At 52.8% G+C, this 18,701-nt stretch overlaps 1 protein-coding gene across 2 annotated transcripts in view; it reads left to right on the forward strand.

The window, feature by feature from the left end:
• ACSS2 (acyl-CoA synthetase short chain family member 2) overlaps positions 1-18,264 on the forward strand; it is a 35,026-nt gene extending 16,762 nt beyond the window's left edge. Inside the window, exons 3-19 of one of the 2 annotated variants that reach the window (XM_074843558.1) lie at positions 3,350-3,441; positions 3,998-4,101; positions 4,383-4,455; positions 5,220-5,295; positions 6,694-6,808; positions 8,382-8,420; positions 10,246-10,383; positions 10,633-10,803; positions 11,668-11,801; positions 12,360-12,492; positions 12,920-12,976; positions 13,259-13,339; positions 13,768-13,876; positions 14,011-14,079; positions 15,290-15,466; positions 16,267-16,341; positions 16,550-18,264. In XM_074843558.1, the coding sequence (XP_074699659.1) occupies positions 3,350-3,441; positions 3,998-4,101; positions 4,383-4,455; positions 5,220-5,295; positions 6,694-6,808; positions 8,382-8,420; positions 10,246-10,383; positions 10,633-10,803; positions 11,668-11,801; positions 12,360-12,492; positions 12,920-12,976; positions 13,259-13,339; positions 13,768-13,876; positions 14,011-14,079; positions 15,290-15,466; positions 16,267-16,341; positions 16,550-16,677 (1,771 nt within the window). In that variant the 3' untranslated portion in view covers positions 16,678-18,264. The remainder of the gene's footprint in view (positions 1-3,349; positions 3,442-3,997; positions 4,102-4,382; positions 4,456-5,219; positions 5,296-6,693; positions 6,809-8,381; positions 8,421-10,245; positions 10,384-10,632; positions 10,804-11,667; positions 11,802-12,359; positions 12,493-12,919; positions 12,977-13,258; positions 13,340-13,767; positions 13,877-14,010; positions 14,080-15,289; positions 15,467-16,266; positions 16,342-16,549) is intronic. The other variant, XM_074843560.1, reaches the window with a different exon arrangement.
• Positions 18,265-18,701: the final 437 nt, after the last annotated feature.

The following is an 18,701-nucleotide window of genomic DNA, read 5'->3' on the forward strand; positions in this document are numbered from 1 at the left end:
GGAGGCGCCTTGTTCTGTAGAAATGTGGACGTGACTCATTTCCCATTAAGCACAAGATAATCTTGAATATCTGAAGCCTGATGTTTCCCCTGCTGATGTTAGTGGAGCTCTTTTGCAGTCATGCGAATTAATGGAAAGGACTTTGAAAGCCCTCCGAAAATCCTTGCAGAAGTTTTCACTTCTCTTTGACTTTGCTGTGTGTTGCTTCTGCAGTGTCCCATGTGTGCTGGCTTTGAGGACAAGTCTGGGTGTGTTCTCTGGCTTCAATTTCCGTCCCAAAGCCTGTCAAGGAGGAGGACCCGGTGTATTTGAGAAGCGCTTTTTACGTGCAGAGAGAGCAGGGACGTCCGAGCGGTGCCTCGCACCTGGGTGGCTCCAGGCAGGTCGGGTACCTTGTGTGGGAGGCAGCGTAGCTGCCCGGAGGGGTACGCAGGGCTGCTCACCCCAGAGCCACAGTCTGGTGTGGCCTAGCTGCTGTCTCCCCTCGGCTGCTGGGCAAGCGTAGGGTGCTCAGCGCAGCCTTTTACATAGGCTCTGTCTCCATCCCGCCATCAGCCCATCTTACGGCAGCAGTGACCACGCCAGCCTGAAGCAAATCGGTGCCTGCAGAGACCTGTTTGCAGAGCGGAGCACGGCCAGGCTCTGCTGGAATCTGTTACAGAGATGCATTAGAAATGCAGCCAGTGAAGGCTCGAGGCGGGGAGCTGAGCCTTCCTGGAGCGCAGGATCGCAAGACTTGTGTCAGAGGACTCCCAAGCTTTGCACACAAAGCAGAGCCTTCCTCTCCCTTCTTAGGCAGGTACTGCACCTTGGAGTTGATGGGCAAACCTGATTTCCCTGGCACGGGGAACCAACGTGCTTTCTTCTGTGTCCTTGCTGAAGTCTGCCGCTGGCCGAACTAGCACTTCACCTCCAGCGCCCAGCTGGGCCCCCAAATAGCACACACGGCCCTGGGCTGCCTGCCTGCCTACCTGCCTTACATGGGGAGCTTTCCAGATGGGACAGCTTGTGCTAGTCTTTCCTTCAGATGTCTTTCTCTCTTAGTAAAGGTTGTAATTAGATCCTCCGCTGCAGCAGAGCATGGGCAAAGAGATATCCCTCCTCCCTGCCCTGTTCTGCAGGTTTATGCTGGGCTGTAGGCTGGGTGGCACAGGGCCTGCCCGCAGTGCCCAGTAGACCCCAGTGCAGAGATCTTCAGGTGTAGGATTAGTGGGCTGGGATTGCATTTGGAAGCATTATAATTGTCTTTTAAGATATTTCTTAGCAAGGCTCATTGGTGAGGGGCAGATCTGCACACACAGTGATGCTGCACGTCTGGACCCAAGCAGGTTTGCACAGCGCTAGCCTTGATGCTGCTGCACCTGCGGTGTAGATGCACCAAGGAGAACCTCTGCACAGTGAGGGAAGGTGCTCAGCCTGCAGCCAGGCACAACAGAAGCGGATGCTCTTCCTTCCAGCCAGATCAGTTACAGCTGCTCAGTCCAGCACTGAGATCAGCTTTTGGATCTTAATAAAATCAAAAAGGAAACTCTGATTTCCTGGCTTCTCTCTACTAGCCAAGTGCCCTGCTGTAAGGGAGCTTGTCTAATGGTTTCACATGTCATTTAGCTGAAAGTGATGCTCCTGGTTATGATGGGGAAAGGAAAGGAAACTGCTTGGATGCCAGGGCTGAGATGCCTGCCCGGGCACTGGTTCTCATTCCTATGCTTTTGTTTGTATTCTTATTTCTCTCCCCTTTGCTCTTAAGGGGCCAAACTTGCATAAAGGATCAAGCAGGGAATCCCCTTTCAGGAGCCAGTGGTGGGAACATACACTGCTCTGTGCACGTCAGTGCAGGTATTGATGGATCTGATTGCTGCAGTGCCAGGGAACCCAGGAGTACAACTCGGTATCAGGAGGGATAAGTCAGGTTTGTGGACAGCTGATCCATGAGCAGCTTTTGAATGGGATGATCCAAGTGTAATGACCAGTTCTGAAACCCCTGTCCTACACAGGGCAGTAGGCACAGAGCTTGTATCAGTGGGGCTCTCCCAACTCTGACTCTGTTTCCACCAGGACCATGTTTGCTGTTGGAGCGCATGGTCACTGTTATGCTGACACAGAATTAGAGAGAATTACACAAGAAATTAGGGTGTTTATGCATTTCTGCATCACAGGAGCCTTCCTTCTGTTTGTGTTGCTGGGAGAAGGGGGAGCAGAGGCTAGTTTTAGCTAGAATTCAGTACATATTTTTTGTATGCTCTGGACTGTTTGAGATGTTAAAGAAGTGAGGTTTCTGTTCCGGAGTTAGACAGAGCCTGGCTGCAGTCCTAGGGGAGGACACTGCATGGAGGTGCTTCCTGGCTTCTCCCCAGCACCGGTGTTGTTTTTCATTTGGCTGCACATACTCAAGGGGACACTTTTCCAGGGGGACTATATAAGCTTAGAGTGATACCCAGGTTCTTTAAATGATCACCAATGTCTCCATGCTGGCTGCCTTGAGGAGAGACCTGGGAAAAGTGTCTCCCTCCTTCCTGGGTGTGGGAGACCGCTGCTCTGCTGAGTGTGAAGTCATTTCAGATTCTTCATTCATCTCCTGATCTGCTGGGAGTGCCACCTCATTTGCATGGCTGAAGCATTGTGTCACATTAAAATTAACTGGTTTTTACTTTGGTAGCAAACTATTTCCCTGGGGATGTGACATTCCTGTTCCATGTCTGGGTGCAGCTCTTGGCTCCTCTTCCCATCGGTGTGTCTAATGGCAAGGTCCCACCAAACTGGCACCTGGGCTGCAGGAGCGTGGGGTTGGTTCATGGAGGACCACAGAGAGAATAATGCAGAGCAGGCGTGGCACTGAACAAATATACACGGGTATATTTATCTATGACCTTGGAAAATAAGACAGCCTTTGGCATCCCGTCCCAGTCCATCAGTTGGTAGGTATTTAAGGACTGGGTGTTGCTGTACAACAACATTGGCCAACGTTTCATGCAGGCATATCTGCAGGCGTAAGCCCATGTGAGCAAGGGTGCTATGCCATAAATCCCAGCTTGCTCCTGAGCATGTGCACTCTTAGCTTTGGTTCTGTTGGACCCTTTTTGCCTCTCTGAAAGTACCATGTATTTCCACTGCATGCATTCAGTTGCTTTCATGTGTAGTGATCTACACACGGGTGGGGACTTTGGACTAAATTTTCCTACTCTTGGAGAACTTTAGTCCAGGATTGCATTTCTGAGGTTTGGTTACTTTGTGCTCAGAAGAGCAGGTGAGGACATACATGTTGTCCAAAGCAGAAAGTACATCTGAATTTGCAGTGTCACTCTTACCTTGTAATGCTTGTACAGTAACAAATATTACCTTGCTTTCCCAGGGAAGGGAATGAACCTGGGGATTCCGCGAAAATCACATACAGCGAGTTGCTGCACAAAGTCTGTCAGTTTGCCAACGTCCTCCGCAGCCAAGGTACGTGGCTGAAGCAATAGCAGCGTTGGATACTGGGAAGGCATTAGACCAGGGTTTTGGGGATTTGGTTCATTTGTTGTGTGGTTGCCAGTCTGTTGAGTAATTCTGTGCAAAATGCTTCACTCCTGTCTCTGCTTCCATAGTTGTAAAGCAAGGGTGGGTGCAGATTTGCTCTGCAGTGTGCTTTTGGAGATTCATCTCTGACTCTGTCTGTGAAAACTAATCAATGCTGGTCGTGTCAGCATTTCAGGAAGAAATCTAAGCTCAAAACTTCCTGCTCTGGGGTTTTCCAACAAGCAGTGGGTACTGGTTACATTTCTGCCTCCTTCAAGGGCTGTGCCCGATGAAAACATTGGAGTGTTCATTGCAGTCATCTTACAAGAGCCAGAGGGCTTGAAAGGCAAAACCCAAGGCTGGTTCAGCTCTAAATCCAGCTGAAGCTTCATTGTGTGCATATAAATGTTGATTTAAAATCATCAGTTTCTTTCTATATACTGTTCTTTTGACATGTGATGTGTTCATTTTGACAAACGCCGTGTTCATTTTCCCTCCACAGGTGTGAAAAAAGGAGACCGAATTTCCATCTACATGCCGATGATCCTGGAGCTGGTTGTAGCTATGCTCGCCTGTGCCAGGATTGGAGCTCTGCACTCCATTGTGGTAGGAACAAGCCCTTTGCATTGCTTTTGGTGCTGAGCGTTTTAGGGGGAGCAGCTCTTGTTTTCAGGAGAGGAAAGGTGGGTGCTGACCATGAGATGGATGGAAAGTAAATTAAGGTGCTGCTGTTTCATAGCCCTTTTCTGCATTAACTGTGGAATGAGCTCCTTTAACTCTCTCCATCAGTGCCTGGTGGTATCACTTACCATGGGTGAACTGTACATCTGCTGTTAGGTTGGGGTTTTTTTGTGTTCTTGATGACTTGATTGTGTCATCTCCATCAGTTTGCAGGTTTCTCAGCAGATTCTCTTTGCGAGCGGATTCTTGACTGTGGTTGTTCTCTCCTTGTCACGGCAGGTAAAACATCCATCTGTGCCTCTGAGCCATTACTGCTGCTGGTCTGAAAGGTCGTTATTTTAAAAGCCAGATGCACTTGAAAGAGGAAGGGGCAGTGCCTCAGCTGAGCTGCCGTGAGGCGGATGCTCTGCTTGTAGCTGTGCTTGAGTACTGTTTTCCACTTCGAACGTACAGTGAAGCATCTAAGCAGCCCGCCCACTTTGTCCTGTAAAGCATGATGTCACCAGCTGCTAATAACATGTTTTGAAACACTTCTCATCCATGTTCCTCTTCAAAATCAGCCAGATGTTTGCAACATGTATCATTTATGAGGCAGTCCTAATGTGAGAATTCCCTCCCTTCCCAATTTCATGGAGATTTCTGCTGCAACTCTAAGCCTTGTAAAGCAAGGGATCAAGAAAGTGGTAGTGTTTGCATGTAAGCCCACCGCATTTCCCCAGTGGGTCCATGGCATGGAAAGGACCCACTAAACTGCAATCAGTGTTCTGGCTGTGTTGGATTATTTCCCACAGAATATTCTCCAGAGATTTGTCGGGTCAAATTGGAACCTTTCCCAGGGAAAGAATTTCACCATTTCACTTGGCATCTGTTTCTCTAGGCTAAAAGGGTGTATTAGGAAACGCTTCCAATCAGCTGCCTGTCTGCTTTGCCTCACGCCACTGCATGAGCTCTGCTCTGCACTCCTGAAACTGCTTGTTGCTTCCAGCTGTCCCAGACTGCCTTGGCTGGGAAGACCTTCTAATGTTTTCCTTACCATTTTGCAGATGCCTTTTATCGAGGGGACAAGCTGATCAACTTAAAGCAGATTGCAGATGAAGCCCTCCAGAAATGTAAAGACAAGTAAGTTCGGATTCCCTTGTAAGAAGGGCATTGCTGCCAGAATCTGTTCCTTCCCAAATGGAAATGGATGTTTTCATAGGTGGTCAGACACGAGCTGCACTACATTTGTGAGCCTTTCAGAAGTAATACATGCTTCGACTCCCTCGTCTTAAAAATATTTTCTTTTAACTTTCCTCTTGTCCGTTCTGACCTGAAGGCCCACATATTGGGTGGGAGGATTTGCTGGAGACACTGATCCACCATCATTATGGCCCATGGCTGATCTCCCAGTTCTGCAGCAGCAGCTCTTGGAGTGGGAGGGAATAATGCTCTGCCACAGCAGTTGTGAACAGTTGGACACAGTACCGTGGAGCACGTCAAGATGAGACTTAAGTCTTGCTCCAAAGCCACTAATTCAACAATAATAAAATAAGCCAGAAACGATTCAAGTTTGGGAAGTGGCTGTGTAAACAGGAACAAGCACTCCACTTGGCATGCACCAACATGTGCACAGAATCAGGGCCTGACTGCACACAAGTGTGTGGTGAAGCTGCTTTATTTCTTTTTAAGCATCTTCACTGAGATACTGTAAACCATAGAGACAGATCTATCATCAGATTTTACAGAAGGGGAAATAATCATGGTGAAATGACTTTGCCAAGCTTACAGACACCGTGTCTCTGTAGCTTGTATGAGACTGAATGTGGTCTTGTAAGTTCGATCAAACATGAAAATTTAGGGCATGTTAGAAATTCAAACTCTTTAATAAAAAGCCAGTTAAAACTCTAAAACTTGAAAACATAAGTTTATATGTCTGTAAAAATAGGTACCTGGGAGGACAGAAGTGATCCTGAAATTGGGAATTAGCTGATGGAGATAGTGTGTTGGTACCCTGACAGGACTGAAGGGAGATAAGATTTTGTTTGCATTATAGGTAGGCTCTGTTGGCCCTCATGCTGGGACAAATGCCCACTCTTTGCCCTGATGTAAAATCTGGCTTTGGAAACCTTTCCTCCTTCTGAGCAAGACAGTTGGTCATGCCTAGGGATGGGAGCAGCCACCTAATATCTACTGGGTGCTGTGGGAGGTCTTGTTCACAGTCACAAGCAGGCAAATTTGGGATTTGTAAGGAATCTCCCCAGCAGTGACCTGTGTGAGATGCTTGTGGGATCCCCACTTCCTCTGTGGGAATCGGCCCTGATAAATCCCCAGTAAGCTGTGCACAGGCCTCTCCTATTCTCCTGAGGCTGGTGGCCCTTGGCAGTTCATGCTGTGCCTGGAGTTTGCACAGTGGCATATGCTCTAGGTCAATAAAAGCAGCTCAGGGCCCCTGCTCTGCCTGCAGTGCTGCCTGTAACACCCACGAAGGGCAGGCTTAGCCCCTGAACAGCCTGACCTGACAGCTCCTGCCTTTTACAGGGGCTCCCCTTTGAAAAAGTGCATCGTGGTGAAACACCTGGGGAGGGAAGAGACAGCGGTGGATGGGACATGCAGCAAGTCTCCCCCTCTCAAAAGGCTGTGTCAGGATGTACAGGTATGCTCCTGGGGGATGAGAGGGGGGATTTTATTGCTGTGGGCCTGAGCCCAGCGGATCAATTGGTGAAAAACCACTGTGGTGCTTCCCTGGATGCTCCTGTCCTGACTCCTGTACCTGTTTTCTCCCCTCCTTGCTGTTGTTGCATTGTGACTGGTCTGAAAAATGGTTCCTTTGCCTTACCAAGATCCTCTCCCTACTGCTTCCTTTAACACCATCACTAGCTGCCAGCCCACAGGACCCCTGAGAGCATAGCGGGGTACATCTTCCCAATCCAATAGGACAAGATGCCCATTTTCCTCTGCCCAGTGGAGGACTTTTCCTTCCTAACCCTGTATCTGTCTCCCTTTTTGTGCAAAGACCAATGCTGTCCTACACTGTAGCTGTGACAGTGGAAGCAGAAGAGGAAAACCACGAGATCTGTGCTCGTGGTGTGGGTTCAACACAGCCCCCCAACACGACAACAATCATCCGCTGAGAATAGTGCAGTCTCTGTGTAGCTGGCGCAGTAACGGAGTCAGCTGTCACGGCAGGGGCTTTCCCTTGCAACTGAAACCAGATGGAAGGATGTGGGACAGAGGCATGTGGCAAGACAGGGGTGGAAGGAGAAGGTGTCGTGGAGCTGTGGCTGCCTGCTGAGCTCCTGAGGCTGGTGTGCAGGCCTGTGCCCAGCAGCTGCCTGCTGCCTTCATCCACTTAAAAGGCAGGCTCCTTTCAACTACCTAACAGCTTTGTGTCTTGCAGTGGTGTCTTCTGTCCCTGTGTGTTTGATGATTATTTACACTGGGTTATCCCCAGGCTGCTGCTTGCACAGAAATGGGTTGTATTTGGGGAGCGCATGTGAGCTTTGGGCTCTGCTTTCAGAAGGGATGGTCTGTGCACATCCCTGAAACAAGAAGTCCAGCAGATTCTGATGCTTGAGTTAATTTTCCTCGTTCAGCTGTGGTAATTTTGTTGAGGTGTTGCTCGGTGTTTGCCGGTCTGGCTGTGTTATGTTGGCCTCCTCTGCCCCTTCTTTTGCAAGGGCAGGGTAGGGCAAAGGAAAACTGGAGCAGACCAGCCTTCCTGTGTGAGGTTTCCCCAGTCAGGTGGTTGCAGAGAAGCCTGTCCCTGTGCTGGTTGCTGTTGGTGAGGTGAGGTTATTGTGCAGAATGGCCCGGGAGGAGGCTGGAGGGGGTCTCTTACCCTTTGGCTGTTGCTGCGCTACTTGTTCAGACGCTTTAATAAAGATTGCCTTCCCTTGTGAGCACATTTTTACCATGCTGTTGGCTTGCGTGACGCTGTCGGACGGTCCGTGGGCTGTATGCCGGCTCTGTGCCTCTGTACCCAGCTGGCCACGTGCAGGGGGTGGCCTCTGCGACCTGCCATGGAGACGGCAAGTACCCAGGGGAGGTGATGGAAGCGGGCAGGCTTTTGCTCAGAGGGCATCTCCTGGCCTAGCCCCTGTGCTCTCCAGCCTGCTGGGATGGTTTCCCAGCTTCTGGGCCTGTGGGCTTCCAGCTCCCTGCCTGCAAAGCCCAATGTAGATCCTCCGCTTCTCAACTTTCACACCCTCTTTGTGGATTTTTAACAGGAAAAAAAGACTGAGATCTCACAGAGACTCCATCCTAAGGTATTTACACACAGCACTGCCTTCCTCCTTGTGGCATATCCCCTCTGCTTCCCCCTCCGGCACTCCACCTTCCTAACTGCTCTGACTCTGCACGGCCACACATGCCTTCCTAACCGGGTTACCAGCAGTTGCATGTTAGTGGTAGATACCACTCGCCGCTTGGCTGGAGCTCCCCACGGTTTCAGGGTGAATGCAGTGCCACCGACTTTGCTGCTGGAAGCAAATCTGCATTCATAAAAACCCCCGAGTGCACGTCGGCGTGCTGATGGGGGGGGAAATGCAGAACCACTGGGGTGTGCTGGCAGTGTCCGGGTGATGGTTCTCTTCTCTGCCTTTTTAAAGCAGCTCTCACGAGGCACTTCCCTTTGCAGTGAGGCTGGCAGGGATCGCCTGCAGCTTCGTGGCTGCAGCAGTGTGCTGTGAGCAGCAAACCTGGAGCTCCAAACCCAGCATGTGGTCTCTGCCCGGCCCATCCAAGGAGCTGTGGCCTCAGGGGCTGTGTGCCATGCCGTGAGTCTGGCCTCCTCCGTGGGGCAGTGGAACTTGTGTGCTAAAATGGAGGGATCCTGGAAGGAGGGATGCACAAAAGGAACTGTTGGATGGGCTGGTGTGAGCCTACCTTGGGCTTGTTTGACCTGGTGCCTGGCTGAGAGCTTCCTGGTGGGACAGACTTGTGGAAACTGCTTCCCCAGGTAAAGCCAGGAGCCCTGGGGATCCATGAGAGCTTTCCAGGTGGGCTTGGTTGTGCCAGGCCGTCAAGCAGCTAGTGTCCCTGACACTGCGTGCGCAGGAGCTGCATGCTGGGCTGTGGGGTCTCGGTGCCTCCAAATGGCACACGCACATCTTTAGGGCTGCAGAGGGTCACTGTGTGACCCTGTGGCTGCTCTCCGTGCACCCCAGCTTTGGGGACTCTGTGCAGACTGTGCCTGTGCAATGGGCTTTAGCTGAGTAAGGAGGGGGCTGCAGGGCTCTGGGTCAGCATGCCTGCCCCCGCAGAGATGTGGAAAGTGGAGTTCTGCTGAGGCTGGGGAGTGTTGCCCACTCAGCTGCCCCCAAGCTCCTCTGAGGAAAGGCGAGGAGGTCAGCTGTTGTTATGTCTCGCACTGGACTGTGCCACCCTGGAGAGGTAGCCAGCCAGCACGAGTCTCAGGGCAACCTCTGCCCATCAGCCGCAAGTGTTGGTGGCTCTGTTACAGCTCTGGCATCCTCAAGCAGCTCCGCTGGGTGGCCGGTGCTGGGTGGCTTTGTGTTGGAGCAGTCACTTCTTATCAGGGTAATTACCTTAAGATCTGGATAACAGATTTTTTTCGGGTCTGCAGGGCCAAGCAGTGTGAGACCAACATGTTCCTGTTTGTCTTGGGCCGTGTTGCCGCAGGGTCCCCGCAAGGCGTGGGGGACCGCTGGGTGTGTGGCTGTGCTAAGCCAGGCTTGCTGCTCTGCTGCTCGGCTGCAGCTCGGGCAGCCCAGGAGGGCAGGAGAAGCCTGTTCGCTGTGAGAGCGCAGAGCAGCTGCTGCTGCAGGCCCTCTCCTGGCTGCTGCTGTGAGGCATTTATCAGTGTTACCAGTGGTTTGGACAATCTGCTTCAGGTCTTGAGCCAGACCATGTTTAAAGGTTTTTCCTCGTGGCTGCGAGCTGGGAAAAGGAGCTTCTGGAGTGAGAGCTGCAGCTCTGGTGCATGGTTTGCAGCAAACAGCTCTGGGGCAGAAGCTGTGCTGTGAACATCTGCCTCGGTGATCCATGAGGGGGTGAGGTTGGGGCTGCACCCCTTGTCTGCCTCTCTCTTGCTTTTGGGAGGGTCTGTTTCTAATTCTCTACTTTTCTCAGACCCCCTGGAACCCAGCCATGGACGTGTGGTGGCACGAGCTGATGAGCAGTGCCAGCACGGAGTGCGAGCCTGAGTGGTGCGACGCGGAGGATGAACTCTTCATCCTCTACACAAGCGGCTCAACTGGGAAGCCCAAGGTACGCTCCCTGCTCCCCGCCGCAGGCCGGGCTGAACTCCAGCCACACCTCGGCTGTGGGAGCTGGTGAGGGGCACGCTGGGAGGCCCCAGTAAGAAGAGGAGCTGTGGAGGTCTTGGGAAAGGAGCTGTGCTGGTCACTCCTGTTCAGCTGCTGTTCTTGCTCAGTGGACTGATGATGCTCAGCTTGGCGGGGAGGGTGAGGGCCTGGTGGGAGCTTGCCCTGACAGTCGTGTGCCTTCTCCTCGTAGGGTGTGCTGCATACGGTGGGTGGATACATGCTTTATGCTGCCACCTCATTTAAATACGTGTTTGATTACCAACCTGAGGATGTCTACTGGTGCACAGCTGACATTGGATGGATAACAGGCCATTCCTACCTCACTTATGGACCCTTGGCAAACGGGGCAACTAGTGTGTTAGTAAGTGTTGGATGGCAGCGGGTGCTTTTACTCCAAGAAAGTGGAGATCATGGTGCTGAGCTGCACCCCTGCATTGCTCTGTGACGAGCGTGGTTCTCACTTGTGCGCAGTGCCCTGGGCTCTGTGAGGAAGGGTGGCGGTCCCCAGGGAGGGTGTGGGGGACTGCTTGGTGGCAGATGGGGGTGGCTAGTTCGTGTGTGGCTTTTGGGTGGTTAGTTTTTCAAATGCTCCCATTTCTTTCCCTTGGAAGTACAAGCCTTGTGTACCAGGGGAGCCAGGGCTGCTGCGGGGTAATGTGAAAGCTGGATCAGGAGCAGGGAGTGATGTTTTCACTGCTGATGCTGACTTGACAACCTGCATTTAACTCCTGTGCCTTGGCAGTGTATGGCTGTGACCTGTATACAGACCAGGGAGCCAGAGGCCTGTCCCCAAGACTCCCTGGGGAAATGCAAGCAGAGGGATTCACTGTCATGTTGAGAGAGTCCTTGTTGGGGTTCTTGGTACTTCTGGTTGTGGTTCTGTCACTGTGTTTGGACCTCTTGCCCTGGACCATGTGGGCAGGGTAACTTGGGCTGGTAGGACTGTGTCACTGGTAGCCACCCAAGTGCCTATGCTGCTGGGGTGTTTCAGGGGATGTTTGCTAAGACACCTGGGGTGGGGTGATACCAAATCCATGCCAAGGAAGCAGTAAGAGAAGTCCCTGGTCTGGGCTGGTTTCACTGTGTGGTGCCCCTGGCGTTCCTATAAGGACACGCTGGGCTCCAGCTGCTGTTCCCTGTTGCTCTTGGCTCCTCCTGCTCGGGAAGGTGCTGCGGGTCGGCAGCAGTAAGGAACGGCTGTGTCACTGCCCTGTCTCCTGCTCAGTTTGAAGGTGTCCCCACCTACCCAGACGTCGGGCGAATGTGGAGCGTTGTTGACAAGTACAAGGTGACCAAGTTCTACACAGCGCCCACAGCCATCCGGCTGCTGATGAAGCACGGGGAGGAGCCTGTCAAAAAGTGAGTGCCAGTGGCGTGGGGATCCCTGGCTCTGGCCCAGCCTGAGGCTCCTGACGGGGGACTGGGGGCCCCAGCTTCCTCTGAGCAGCAGCTTCCCCAGTATGTTTTCTGAACAGACCAGGAGCTTCTGCCTTCTACACGGCAACATGCAGGCCATGTTTCTGCACTCTCAGCACTAATTTCGTTACGGCGCTCCTGAGCAGGTCCTCCTCTTTCACTGTAAGCTGCAGCTAAGCTCAGAGGTTGCAGGTTCTCCTTGCTCCTGACGCAATGCTGACAGAGGTGTGTTGGGCAGAGCGCCCCTCCGTGTGCTGCTCCTTGGCCCAAGGAAGGGAAGGAGCAAGAGCCAAGTGGGAGCTTGGAGTGGGAGACACCAAAATCACAGAGGTCTCCTTTCTTCCCCCCTGGAAGAGGGCTGAGAAGGGTCTGAGCCATGCCTGGAAGCCCCAAGAAACTTTGGTTAGCCCAGGGGTTCCTGCAGGCTTTGCTGTGCAGCAGGCTCACAGCTGCTGCTCTCCATGGCCTGTTGAGCCCCTGCCAGCCCCCTCGTCTCCGCAGGCACAGCAGGAAGTCTCTGAAGGTGTTGGGGAGCGTCGGCGAGCCCATCAACCCTGAAGCCTGGCTGTGGTACTACCGTGTGGTGGGAGAAGAGAGGTGTCCTGTTGTGGACACGTTCTGGCAGACAGAGACAGTGAGTTCTCACCTGGGTGTTGCTGGGGCCCCTCTCTCCCTTGTGCTCCCTGCAGGATGTCTTTGCAGGTTTGCCATTGTGTTTCTTTGGTTCTGTGTGGACTAGTTGTTTTGCTTGTCCAGGAGACTCTGGTGTGGCCCGCAAGTGTTGGTTCCCCTTCTCTTTCTTTATTTCCTGGACCTCAAACAGGCTCTAAGGGGAGACCTTTCTCTCCAAAGGGTCCCTGCTAAGGTCTGCTCTGGACCCTGCTCTCCTCACTCTCTTTCTCTCCCCAGCAGCTCCAAAGCTTCGCACCCAAACGCAGCCTCCCTGTCCCTGCCATGTCCTTCCCAAGGCCCCATCAGCCTGTGTCTGTCTGGGACAGTGCAGACAGCCGTGGGATGTGCTGGCGTGGCCCAAACTTACTCATTTTTGCCTGTCTTTGCAGGGTGGCCACATGCTGACACCCCTTCCTGCCGCCACCCCCACGAAGCCAGGCTCTGCTGTGAGTACCGTGTTCTGCTCCCTGGGGCAGGGAGGGCTCCCTGGGGCCGTGGGAAGGCGCAGCAGCTGGCCCTGTCTGTACCATGGCCTGGTGGTTCCCAGCCTGCCAGGGGGGCCATGGGACGGTGGTGCATGTGGGGAGGTGACCACCACCCAAAATCCCAGGCCTGGCCCCATGCAGCTGCGCTCACAGGCCTCGTGTGCCACAGCCTCCCTCTGCTTCGCGGGGTTTTAATGCATGGGCTGACCTCCATGTCTCCTTGCTCTCTGGTCCCCATGGCAGACGTTCCCTTTCTTCGGTGTGGTCCCTGCCATCTTGAACGAGTCGGGGGAAGAGCTGGAAGGAGAAGCAGAAGGCTACCTGGTAAAGAAGGGCTGATATTCCCCACCCTCCCCTTGTCTGTTCCCCGTGAGCTCTGGGACATTCCTGGGAGCGTACACATGTCTCTGCGTTCTCTGGGCCCACACAAGGGGCCCCGTTACTGCCATAACTCGCTGGGAGCTTCGTGCTGTAAACAAACTGTTCAGCCGATCGTTAAATGCGCTTGTGCACATGGGCAAAGCAGGACGGGAACAACTTTTCAGCCAAGCTCCTTCCCCCGTGCCAAGCCTGGCAAGACTTTCCCAGGAGATCAGCACTGGGCAGCAAGTGTCTGAGTGTCCACACTCATGGCTGTCTCGAGCACCTCTGCCACCACGTGCAAAGCCTGTACGTGTGTCTGTCGCCCTGGTGCAAAGCCTGGGTTACTGGTTTTGCTCTCACTGACTCCGGTCTGCATGTTTCACCATCAGGTATTTAAGCAGCCCTGGCCAGGAATAATGCGCACACTGTATGGAAACCACCAGCAGTTTGAAACCACGTACTTCAAGAAGTTCCCTGGGTACTATGTGACAGGCGATGGTAAGGTTGTCTGTGGCTGCAGAGGCCTGGGGACAGCAGTTTAAATTTTGCCACGTCCTGGCCTCAGAATCTCTTATCAGTTGCTCTGAGGGCTGGCACTGCTTCCTCATGCTGTCATTTCTGGCTATTTTTAGGTTGCAAGAGAGATAAAGATGGTTATTACTGGATCACAGGGCGAATTGATGACATGTTGAATGTTTCTGGTAAGAACAAGTTTTGTCTTCAGTGGGGACCAGTGTGCTTTCTGACACTAGTTGAGAGAGACACCTTGCTTTATAGGGGACACTTCTGCATCTGCTTCTGGCACTAGTTAAAAAAGCTGCATTGCTTTATGGGGGATGGTTCTGCATCTGTGACTCTGCCCAGCAACCTGTCATCAAAATGGATCTAATTGCTGGGTCAGGTTTATTTCTGAGACAGACAAGTCTGTGACTTGGTGACTTTCTGTATCATTTCCTCTAGAGACAATGCACCAACCTCTGTAACCTCTTAAGCAGCCAGGGTACCTCTGTGCTGAAGGATTTAGGGCCACAGGGAATCACAGAGGTTAGGCAGGACTATGTGGTCCTTAATCCAACCTGCTGCTCTGTGTACGGCTAACCTTGAAGCTGGATCAGGCTGCTCAGAGCTGTGTCTACAGAGGTGGACATTTTCCCACTTCTCTTTGAGATTCAGCTGCTTCTCAGCCCATCATTTTCCATATAGTGCATTTAATAGCTCCCTCCCTCCTTTCCTGAAGGCTGTAGCCTACAGGCACTTACTGCTGGCTGTGAGATGCTGCTGTACTTGTCCTTGGATCAAACTAGATCCTTTCATCTGACCAGCACTGCTTGATCCTCTACCAGCTGATCATTCTGGGAGTTGACCACCCTCCCGTGGTTTTCTGACGGCAGTCCCAGAGCGCAGGAGCGGAGGAGGACAGGAGTGAGTTGTGCCCCTGCCCCGAGCTGTGGAGCATCGTTTCATCAGTGCATGGCAGGGGAGGTTCCTGGGTTCTTGCAGATCCAGCCTCTTCCTCCTCTGCACCTTCCAGCTGACCCTGTGGGCAGGTTTCCTCTTACCAAATCCAGCTCCTCCTCAGCCTGTGCTTTGTTTAATCCCATGGCTGTGAACAGTTCATGATCTATTAAAGAAAGAAGCCAAAAGGTGGGAGGGAGAACAGCCAGGGGAGGTGGCCCTGCTCTGCAGGGCAGTGATACCTGGCAGCCTTTGGAGCAGCCCAGCCCCTGCACTGCTGAAACGAGTTTCTCTCTCCAACTGTTGTCTTTTCTCAAGCAAATGAAATCGATGCTCTCAGACCTATAGTTTAGGGCCTTTTAGACCTGCAGACCTCCTCTTCCTCCCAGCTGCTGGGAGGCTGCAGGACCCCAGCCCCAGGTGGGTCTGTAAAGCTCTGCCTCTCCTTGCTTCCAGGCCACTTGCTGAGCACTGCAGAGGTGGAGTCGGCCTTGCTGGAGCATGCTGCTGTCTCAGAGGCCGCGGTGGTCAGCCATCCACACCCCCTGAAAGGCGAGTGCCTCTACTGCTTCGTGACCCTGAGAGATGGCCATGAGTTCACCAAGAACCTGGCAGATGAGCTGAAAAAACAAGGTAACAGCAGCCAAATATTTGGGAGGTTACGTGGCAGGGAGAGGGAGAACAGTGCTGGGCGGGTGATGGAGGGGTTAAGGGCTTGGGTGCCTAAACGAGGGTGCGCGTAGTCTGGGGAATGCAGTGTGGACAACTGCGACAAGGTGCCCCCTCTGATTAGAGAGCACGGCTGGCAAAGACTAAAATTAGTTCTCCCAGCCTTTGACTGCTCATGTGATGCCACCTCTACCTCTTGGGAGCTGGCAGCCATGTGAAGGACTGGGGTACCTGGCAGGCTTTTGTTTGCAGCAGTGCTCTCCTGTGGGGACATGGCTCCCACGGCTCTCCCTGGCAGATTGCAGCTTGCTGTGAGGGTTGTTTGGTTGCTTTGGGGTAACGCTCTGGGTGTTTGTGCTCTGGTCTCAAGGGAGCTCTTTCATTGCCACAACAGGCTGCAGCATTTAATACATGAAATGGACCCATGGCAGTCTCTTCTCTGTAGGAACCCAATGGTGAATCAGCCCTTGCTCTATCAAAATGGCAATAGTAATTGGTGTAGCCATTACAGGGGTCTCTTGAAGGTGGAGAGAATTCAGAAACGAGCACTCTTGCCTTTGGGAAGATGTGCTTACAGCCCCATTGGCATTGCAGGTCTCGCCGCCTGCTCGCACAGCCTGGAGGCTCGGATGCAGCAGCCCTAAGTGCTGCCCTGCCATGTTCCCTGAGCTCTGGGCTCTGCATGTCTTAACTTGGTCATCCTGCCTGAAAAGGACATGTGTGGTATCTCCTAGTACCTACAATGAAAATTTTTTTTTTTTCAGTCAGAGAAAAAATCGGACCGATAGCAACGCCTGATTACATCCAGTATGCCCCTAGCCTGCCCAAAACCCGCTCAGGTAAGGGGCGCAGTGACAGTGCTGGGGACGACTGAGCAGTTCCTGCCGGGAGGAGGAAATAGGCCCCCAATTGCTTGTCCAGGGCCACTCAAATTTAGGGGAGAGCAACCTCGGGGCAAGCAGGATGCTGCAGGTCTGGGCACTCCCCACTCCTGCTGAGGATGCTGAATTGATCCTGACTCCTGCTTCCCTTCGGCTGTCATTACAGGAAAGATTACCAGACGGATATTACGGAAGATTGCCAAAAATGACCAAGATTTGGGGGACATCTCCACCTTGGCAAACCCAGGCATCATAAAACATCTTTTCAACAACAGATGTGACACAAAACAGTAGCTGCATGACCTGTCCCTGCTGAGCAGAACTGTAGCAGCAGCAGTGTCCTGAGGAGCAGGTCCCTTGAATAACCGCTGTTTGCCCTGGGAAGGAAACCTTCACCTCTTGGGTTGAATGTATGAACGTTATGAACGAGGGAGGGCTGGCTCTGGAGGCCGTGTCTCTAGTGTGTCCATGCCTCGGAGGAGGGTGCGCCTCGTGTTCCGGATGGGTGTCATACCTCTGAGGTTCAGCCTCGTGCACAGAGGGATGACTCCTCCTCCCTTTTCAGCACCTCATTCTTGATTTTTAATTTTATTTGGGGGGGGATGTTAATTTTATGTAATTGAGAGGCCCTGGCATCTTGCGCACAGTGGGAAGGAACTGTGAGGGTTGGAGGAGAAGTGGTGCTGGAGTTACTCAGCGCAGGCAGGAAAGGGAGGTGCAGCTGCCACTGCCCACACGCCAGCTAAGCTTGCTTTTCTTTGTGGAGCACTGCAGGAGAACTTAAACACGCTCACATCGTAAGTGTACAGCTGAGTTTTAGTCTTGCATCCACTGTCCAAGCCCAAGCTAGCAGAGGGAGTGGGGCAAGGCTCAAGGGAGCACTGTGCTTTAAAGAGGGGTTTTGAGCAATTTAGTACCAAGATTTGTTGCTTCTGAACTGCATGGTGCCAGCTGGTGTGTTTTCCCCAATCCAGGGCCCTTCACTGGCCCTGGACATGAGAGGGACCCTACATCGGGTCTGGCTGAAGAGTCTTGGGCTGATGTGCTCCACTGCCACCAGCTGAGGGCTGAACTCGGGGGCTGTGCAGCTGGATGTGCTGCCTTTTGCATCCTGGGGCTGTTGATGCCAAAGGAGGGAGGGGAAACCAAGCCCTGCAGAGGCCCCTGTCCCACTGCAGGTAAACCATGGGCTGGGTTATAGTGCACCATGACCATTGCTACAGCAAAGAAACCAAGGCAGGCAGGGCTGTGTTAGTCCTAGATGATGTTTTCTCATCAGGAAAAAAGTGGTGGAAGATGTTTAACATGGCTTTATGATGATGAGTGGAAAAAAAACCCTAACCTCTAGCCCAAGAGCCTGAACAGCACAAGGGTATTGCCAGAGCCCTTCTTCAAATGAGTTACTTTTAACTCCAGTCAGGGAGTTACCTCCTTTGTACTGTCCCTATGAAAACTGCATGTGAGCTGTTTGATTTTGCACTTAAACCAAAGGAGAAATGGGCTTTAAAACTTGCTGCAACAGCTGTTTTGGTGAGTGCCAACATCCAGGCTTTACCTGCAGACTGAGCTGACTTTGGGCTGGGCTGGAAAGGTTGAGGCAGTTGCCTCAGGGGATGGTTGCTCAGGGCAGGTGTTGGGTTGTCTCATCTCTCACCTGCTGCTCCCACCAGCACAGCACCTGTCTGGGATCTAGAACCTCAGCACCTGCCTGTGTCCCCTGTGCCCCCACAGCTCTGTACCAGTGGCTTGGCCACCTCATTCCCAAGGATTCCTGCATCATCTCTCCTCCTCTGTTACTTTTTGTTCACTATGTAATTTTGGCTGGAAACAGCTCGAATTTTATGCAAAATGGAATAAAATTCAAGGAAACAAAATGGAAAACAGGCTTAGAGTGTGCACATGGCGCTTGTCTGCTGTTGAATCTAGCGGCAGTGGGTGCTCAGAGTGCTGTGCTGTAACTGGGGTAGGCTGTTGGGGAGAGGTGTGTTACTGCTGCGGTGGTGATTTTTCATGGACTGGGCCTTGCTCTTTGCCTCAGTCTGTGCTGCTGCCCTGCACTGGGGAGAGGGCAGAAGCTTAGTGTCAGGCTGGAGCCTGTGCCTCAGTTTCTCCCTGGTCTCCAGCCAGCATCAGTTCACAGAGGCTCAGGGAAAGCATCATAAACCCCCTTGTCTGGTCTCCAGTGTTGCCTCAGCTCTGCCTCCTCCCAGGCTGTGTTCCAGTGCTGTCCTGCTCCTCCAGCTGCAGCTCACCCTGTGCTCTTGGTGCCCGCTGCTCCAGCACAGGCAGAGCCACAGCCCTACGCTGGGGGTGCCTTC

Source organism: Strix aluco, chromosome 17, assembly GCF_031877795.1.
Source record: "Strix aluco isolate bStrAlu1 chromosome 17, bStrAlu1.hap1, whole genome shotgun sequence".
NCBI classification, from domain to species: Eukaryota; Metazoa; Chordata; class Aves; order Strigiformes; family Strigidae; genus Strix; species Strix aluco.